The sequence below is a fragment of the Dromiciops gliroides genome, chromosome 3 (genome assembly GCF_019393635.1).
Source record: "Dromiciops gliroides isolate mDroGli1 chromosome 3, mDroGli1.pri, whole genome shotgun sequence".
Classification (NCBI taxonomy): Eukaryota; Metazoa; Chordata; class Mammalia; order Microbiotheria; family Microbiotheriidae; genus Dromiciops; species Dromiciops gliroides.
Window position 1 is genome coordinate 71,004,821 of NC_057863.1, and position 8,448 is coordinate 71,013,268.

General features: G+C 43.0%; 1 protein-coding gene across 1 annotated transcript; it reads left to right on the forward strand.

Moving 5' to 3' along the window:
- Positions 1 to 5,117: 5,117 nt before the first annotated feature.
- On the forward strand, positions 5,118 to 7,959 carry LOC122749772 (cytoplasmic aconitate hydratase-like). Its single transcript, XM_043996288.1, is given in 2 exon segments — positions 5,118 to 6,626; positions 6,629 to 7,959. Coding segments are annotated over 2 exon segments (2,670 nt in total). The 5' UTR covers positions 5,118 to 5,192; the 3' UTR covers positions 7,865 to 7,959.
- Positions 7,960 to 8,448: the final 489 nt, after the last annotated feature.

The following is an 8,448-nucleotide window of genomic DNA, read 5'->3' on the forward strand; positions in this document are numbered from 1 at the left end:
GAGATTAGCCACACACGGACTTCATCTGCCTTGCCCTTCAGAGATGGTCATTTTGCACACTTCCCTATTAGGTCATTACATCATTAGGTCATAGATAAAGCTCATTTTATTATGGACCACCTTCAGGTCATATCAACCAATGGAATTGAATGATGCTAACCCATTAGCCACTTCTATTGGAAGAGGAAAAGAGACTGGGATCATGAGGTGAAGGCCATTCTGGGTGGCATGATAGGTGAGGAATGCTGTCAAGTAGCTCTCTCTCTAAGTAATGTAGGACTTTTGAACTCTGCATGGGGCCATGTGCTCTCTCTTAGAGACAATATGGTGCTGAGGGGTTTTTGACTTGTGTTAAATATGGTAAATGATCTCTCTCACAGGACGGAGATGCTCTTGAACTAGCCACACACCCTCTCCTCTCTTTTTCAGGGACTCTTCATGCTAGGTATATAACTGTACAGGCCTGTAAGGTCTGTAACTAGTGGGGAAGTCAATCAGACACTTTAGTAATATATTTGATCTTAATAATAAATGCTTACTTCCCAAACTGGTGCAATTTATAATATGATATATATTATATTATATACATAATATATTTTAATATATTTAATTTATAAGTAGCAATATTTTAGAAAACCCCAGCCTGGTTCTACAATAATTTTGACAGAAACAGGCTAGCCCCTCAATATTTTAAATGACACAGGAAATAGGTATAAAACTTAACTTGGATATTTCATAGCATTCATCCCACCAAGTTCATGTCCAGATACAGCATGACCAATGACTGGATGAGCCACATCTCAACTGCCACTGGGTGTGGGGACTGAAGGTTACTCTAAAAAACCTTTCACTGCTTACTAAGCTCCTCCAAAAGTACTGAGGCAAAATGCTCATAGCTAAAGACTTTTTGAATGCCTCTGAAAGCAGCCAAAGAGTCTCCCCATCAACACATGGTTGGCCAACCTGAACGGTTAAATAATGTCTCTTCATGCTCCAGAGTCTGTATCTCCAAGGGATTTTCCTTATACATCCTTACAATTCTCCTAGAAGTAGCTCCCTTGTATCTTCCATGTAGAGAAATGACATTCTTTCCCTCCTGTTCTTCATGTGTAGAGATGCCCTTTCCAACCTGGCATCCTCCACATGGATACACCATCTGAAGTACTATGAGCATACTAGACTCCCATTCTACTTACCATAAGTCTTTATTGGAACCCCTGTTGGAATGTAAACTCCTTGTGAGTAAAGGATGTTTTATTTTTTCTATCCACTATTCCTGGCAAAGTGTCTGGCACACATGTTAATTTTGTGGTTATGATTTCAGTCATGACTCTTTGTGACCCCATTTGCATTTTCTTGGCAGAGATACTGGAGTTGTTTGCTACTTCCTTCTCCAACTCATTTTACAGATAAGGAAACTGAGGCAAAATCAGTAATCAGACCCCATTGTTATTCCCATCAAACCGATCCCATAATGTTCTACTCTAGATGGCACAATGGATAGAGCACCAGGTCAAGAGGATTCCTCTTCAGGAGTTCAAATCCACCCTCAAATACTTACTAGCTGTCCGACCCTGAGCAAGTCACTTAACCCTGTTTGCTTCAGTTTCCTCATCTATAAAATGAGATAGAAAAGAAAATGGCAAATCACTACAGTGTCTCTGCCAAGAAAACCCCAAATAGGGTCACAAAAAATCAGACATGACTTAAAAATGACTGTACAACAACATAGCACTCAACAAAATGCCTGGCATGTGTGATGGCATGTGGAGGCATGTATTGGCATGTGATGGCATCATAGGGCATGTGATGGTGTGTGGTGGTGTGTGGAAGCATGTGGAGGCATGTAGAGATGTATGATGGCATGTGGAGGTGTGTGATGGCATGTGGAGAGGTGTATTCATATGTGATGGTGTGTGATGGCATGAGATGGCATGTGGAGGTGTGAGATGGAGTGTCATAGTGTGTGATGATGTGTGGGAACGTGTATTGGTGTGTGATGGTGTGTGATGGAATGTTGAGTCATGTATTGCATGTGACGGTATACATTAGCATGTAATGGCATGTGGAGGCATGAGATGGCATGTGATGGTATGTGGAGGTGTGTATTGGCGTGTGGAGGTGTGTGATGAGGTGTGATGGGGTGTGGAGGTGTGAGATGGCCTGTATTGGCATGCTATGGTGTGTGAAGGTGTGTGATGGTGTGTGATGGTGTGTGGAGGCATGTGGAGGTGTGTATTGGTATGTGAGGACATGTAGAGTTGTGTGATGGTGAGTAGAGGCATGTGTTAGCTTGTAGTAGCATGAGATGGTGTGAGATAGCTTATAAATGGCATGTGTGGAGGCATGTTTTGTGTGTGGAGGCACGTTTTGTGTGTTATGGTGTATTTTGGTATGTTTTGGCACGTGGATGCACATTTGGGCATGTTTAGTTGTGTTTGGGCATGTGATGGTGTGTGGAGGCATGTGGGGGCATGTGGGGCACATGATTGCATGTTTGGGCATGTGGAGGCATATTTTCTGTGTGATGGCGTATTTTTGTATGTTTTGGAATGTATAAACATGTTTTGCATGTGGATGTATGTTTTGGCTTATAGAAGCATGTTTTGCATGTGGAGGTATGTTTTGGCATGTGATGGCAAATAGCTTACATGATGAGTTTGAGTTCAAGCTTCTTCCTTCCCATCCTGCTCCACAAAGCTGGGTCTGAAAGACCACAAAATAATTTTAATAAGTTAACACTTATTGTAAGTCTGACACTATACACATTGTACACAGTAACAGCAACATTGTGAGACTTGTGTGAGACTTGTGTGAGACTTGGCTCTTCTCAGCAGTGCAATGATCCAAGACAACTCCAAAGAATTAATAATGGAAAACTGTGGATTCTGAATGTAGATTAAACCATACTGTTTCTACTTTTTGGTTGTTTTTTTTTTTCTTTTTTGAGGCTTTTCCCTTGTGTTCTGATTATTCTTTCACAATATGACCAATGTAGAAATATGTTTATACATACACATATATGTATATGTGATTATACATATACAATCTTTATCAAATTGATTTCTGTCCTGGGGAGAGTGGAGGAAAGGGAGGGAGGGGGAAAATTGGAACTAAAAATCTTATGAAAACAAATGTTGAAATACTTTTATGATAAAAAAGGAAGATGATTACAATGACAGATACCTTTACATGATGACTTCCAGACTTTACTCAGCCATGGGGCTAGCAAGAGGTCAGCAAGTTTATTGAAACAGATATACCTTAGCCCTAATTAAAAGAGAATGTTATGGGGCAGCTAGGTGGCACAGTGGATAAAGCACTGGCCTTGGATTCAGGAGGACCTGAGTTCAAATCCAGTCTCAGACACTTAACATGTACTAGCTGTGTGACCCTGGGTAAGTCACTTAACCCTCATTGCCCTGCAAAAAAAAAAAAAAAGAGAGAGAGAGAATGTTATAGCCACTTTGGAGTACTAGACATGGAAGGGAGAAACAGTAGTGTGAGAAGGGAACACAAGAGAAAGTAGGGTATTAGGAAGCCGGCTATGTTTTCCCACTAAAGACATGATATTCCATAAAAAAGAGAAGTTTCCCTGGTGCAGGGATTTCACCATGGGGAAAGGTCTTGCTCAAGCTCAGCTGCACTGTGATCATAGTTGAACTGGGTCCTAAAGGAAGGCCTCTCCCCGCCCCGCCCCCCCACACACCTAGATGGTTTTGTGTTATGAATGAGGGTGTTTTTTTAAAAAATCATCACTACCATAATCTAGGCCCTACCATAGTATCCAAATTCTTTGGAAGGACTATCCTCACCTCTATATTTCCTGCTTTTTTTTTTTTTTTTTTAGTGAGGCAATTAGGGTTAAGTGACTTGCCCAGGATCACACAGCTAGTAAGTGTGTGTTAAGTGTCTGAGGCCGGATTTGAACTCAGGTCCTCCTGACTCCAGGGCTGGTGCTCTATCCACTGCGCCACCTAACCGCCACTATTTTCTGCTTTCTTAAATATCATGTAGGGGGAGAGCTAGAGAAAGGTAATATCCACATGAAAATAAGGTTCAATTGTTAATGTCTTCATAAAGATGTTACTAATCAAGGGTGTAGGGGGCGGAAGGGAAGGGGAGAGGGAAAGGAGGAGAGGGGAAGAGAGAAGGGTTAAATGAGCTAAAGAGTGGAGCCTCAGGGGAGAGGTTTTAGCATTACATGACTGAGAGTCGATAAGGGCAGCTGATAGACTTTTGTAGATGATGGATGGGATAAGACCCAGCTTCTCAGATTTTTCTCCCTGTTCAAGGTCTGTTCCATTCCCCCCACCCCCATTATTGTCTGACTAAAAAATGTATGGATTCGATTTCTCCCCTTGTACCCTTGGAATGGCTGTATTTTTGAAGATCTAGGAATCAATGCTAGGAGTTCCATCTATTGAGACTTTGATAGAGGTCTAGTCAGAAGGCTTGGGACGCAGCTACAGAGCCAAGGGATCCTGCGTTTTCAGCACTTGTTGGTCTAACTCATGGCAGCTGGACCAGGCTCATCTCCGGTGGATTTGGAAGCCAAGAAGAAATCATCTGAGGTGGGTTTGGGGGCCTTCTCTGGGCCCATTCAGGTACATGGAGAGACCAGAAAAGGACCATCTCAGGCAGGTTTGATGGCCTATTCTCAGTCATTTCAGGCAGATTTGGGGTCCCAGCCTGGGCCATTTCTGTCAGGTTTGGTGACTTGGCCTAGGCCACCCAAAGGCAAACTTGAGGCCCTACCTGGAACACCAGGGGCAAGCTCCAGGGTTATCTCTGATTTATCTTGAGCAGATCCCAGAAAAATCTCAGGAGTCAGTGCTGAACCAATATTTCCTTTCCTTTAAGTACTGGACATCTACAGCTTCAGCCTAAAGAATCACTGGGGACAGTCCAGACTGGGTCATCTGTGGAACAAGGAATGGGAGAGAGCCAAAGGGGCTCCCAAGCTAGTTCTCCTCCCCAGGATCCACTCCCAAATAATGAGAAGCAGAGAGGGTTCCTTTTCCCTCTGAAGGGGGTGTAGATTCCAATGAAGATGTCCCAGGTCAAGCAATTTTTTCAAAGAAAGAAGGGTGCTCCCTACTTCTCCTCGCCGGCCGCCCCTCGCGCCACGCCGCTCCGCTTAGGCGAACCCCAGCTGCGCTGTCCCCTGGGACACTTAACTATCTGTAATCATGAGCAACCCTTTTATGCACATTGCTGAGCCCTTGGATCCCAGGGAACCAGAAAAAAAGTTCTTCAATATGAATAAGTTGGAGGATTCAAGATATGGACGTTTACCATTTTCTATCAGAGTTCTCCTAGAGGCAGCCATCCGGAACTGTGATGACTTCTTAGTGAAGAAAATGGATGTTGAAAACATTTTAAATTGGAATTTGACACAACATAAGAATATTGAAGTACCATTTAAGCCTGCCCGAGTTATTCTGCAGGACTTTACGGGTGTGCCTGCTGTGGTTGATTTTGCTGCAATGCGTGATGCTGTGAAAAAGTTAGGCGGAAACCCAGAGAAAATAAACCCCATCTGTCCTGCTGATCTAGTAATTGATCATTCCATCCAGGTTGATTTCAACAGAAGGCCAGATAGTGTTCAGAAGAACCAAGACCTGGAATTTGAAAGAAATAGAGAAAGATTTGAATTTTTAAAGTGGGGCTCCCAGGCTTTTTACAACATGAGGATTATTCCCCCTGGCTCAGGGATTATTCACCAGGTGAATTTAGAGTACTTGGCGAGAGTGGTATTTGATGAGGATGGGTACTACTATCCAGACAGCCTGGTGGGCACTGATTCACATACCACAATGATCGATGGTTTGGGTGTTCTGGGTTGGGGTGTGGGTGGAATAGAAGCAGAAGCTGTCATGCTGGGACAGCCAATCAGCATGGTCCTTCCTGAAGTGTTTGGTTACAAGCTTCAGGGAAATCCTGATCCTCTGGTAACTTCTACAGATATAGTGCTGACAATCACCAAGCACCTTCGCCAGGTTGGTGTAGTGGGCAAATTTGTTGAGTTCTTTGGACCAGGGGTAGCTCAGCTGTCCATTGCTGACCGATCCACTATTGCCAACATGTGTCCAGAGTATGGTGCAACTGCTGCATTTTTCCCGGTGGATGAAGTTAGTATCAAGTACCTCATCCAAACAGGTCGTGATGAAAAAAAAGTTTATTATATTCAGAAGTATCTTCAAAGCGTAGGAATGTTCCGAGACTTCAATGATTCATCTCAAGACCCAGATTTTACCCAGATTGTGGAGTTAGATTTGAAAGCTGTGGTACCCTGCTGCAGTGGACCCAAAAGACCTCAAGATAAAGTAGCAGTATCTGACATGAAAAGAGACTTTGAGAACTGCTTGGGAGCCAAGCAAGGATTTAAAGGATTGCAGGTGCCTCCTGAACAACATGCCAATTACAGGAATTTTATATATGATAATACTGAATTTACACTGACCCATGGCTCTGTCGTTATCGCTGCTATCACCAGCTGCACCAACACTAGTAACCCTTCGGTGATGTTAGGGGCAGGATTATTAGCAAAAAAAGCTGTTGAAGCTGGTCTCAATGTGAAACCTTACATTAAAACTAGTTTATCCCCTGGAAGTGGGGTAGTCTCACCTATTATCTAAGGGAAAGTGGAGTTATGCCTTATCTGTCCAGGCTTGGGTTTGATGTCGTGGGGTATGGCTGCATGACCTGCATTGGTAACAGTGGGCCCCTGCCTGAGCCAGTGGTGGATGCAATTACGCAGGGAGATTTTGTTGCCGTGGGTGTCCTTTCTGGAAACAGGAATTTTGAGGGGCGTGTGCATCCCTATACTCGTGCTAATTATCTAGCTTCTCCTCCATTAGTAATAGCATATGCAATTGCTGGGACCATCAGGATTGACTTTGAGAAAGAGCCATTGGGAATAAATGCAATGGGACAGAAGGTTTTTCTGAAGGACATATGGCCAACCAGAGATGAGATTCAGTTTGTGGAACATCAGTATGTTATCCCTGGGATGTTTAAGGAAGTCTATGAGAAAATAGAGACAGTGAATGAAAGCTGGAATGCCTTATATGCTCCATCAGATAAACTATATTCCTGGAACCCCAAGTCAACATACATTAAATCTCCACCCTTCTTTGAAAACCTGACTTTGAAACCCCCACCTCTTAAACCTATAGTAAATGCCTATGTTTTATTAAATTTGGGAGATTCAGTAACAACTGACCATATTTCTCCAGCTGGAAATATTGCAAGAAATAGTCCTGCTGCTCGATACCTAACCAACAGAGGTTTGTCTCCCAGAGAGTTCAACTCCTATGGTTCCCGAAGAGGCAATGATGCTGTCATGGCTCGAGGGACATTTGCCAACATTCGCTTGCTAAACAAATTTTTGAATAAACAAGCACCACAAACCCTACATCTGCCTTCTGGTGAAATTCTTGACGTGTTTGATGCTGCTGAACGATACCAGAGGACAGGTATCCCTCTGATAGTACTAGCTGGAAAAGAGTATGGATCTGGGAGTTCCCGAGACTGGGCAGCCAAGGGCCCTTTTCTGCTGGGAATCAAAGCTGTCCTAGCTGAGAGTTATGAACGAATTCACCGTAGCAATCTCATAGGGATGGGAGTCATCCCTCTGGAATATATCCCTGGGGAGAATGCCAGCACAATTGGACTCACAGGGCGGGAACGTTACAATATCCTCATTCCAGAAAAACTCAGGCCACGAATGAATATCCGGATTCAGCTGGATACAGGAAAGGCCTTCCATGCCGTTGTGAGGCTTGACACAGATGTGGAGCTCACTTATTTCCAAAATGGGGGAATCCTCAACTACATGGTCCGTAAGATGGTCAAGTAGTCCTCTGCTACCATCAAGACTCATCTCCTATGATCAAGACAAAAACATGCCATAATCATTGGTCCTAGATGCATATAAACCCTAACATGAATATTGCCTCCTGGTGGAACATACTTTTTTGGTATTTGTGACACTGTTAGTGTGTGTGCATTGAGGTGGGTTGTTTTTGATGTTTTCTCTGTGCATTTCTCAATGCACAAATCTGATTCACTTAAATTTTTTTTTCTTTTTTCAGAGCTGGTGGATAGAATAAATGTGAGTGAGTGTTCTTAGTGTCAGGAAGCAAAATTGAGCTCCCTTGGAGCCACTATTTTGGGTGTTTGATTTTATTCTCATTCTCTTTGTTAAAATGAATACCCCACACACACATGTCCCTCTACTTTGTTGATATGTTTTCTTTTATTGTTCCAACCTGGAACTGTGGCATCTTCCTTTGCAGTATGCTTTATCAGTATTATTAACTGACTGTAAACAAAAGAAAAATTTCTATCCTCAGAATCCCAATAATTATTTTGATCCTTCTCTCCCTCTTCCCCAACCCTCAATGTCTTCAAAATCAGAGATTTAGAATTCTAGCCTCTTCT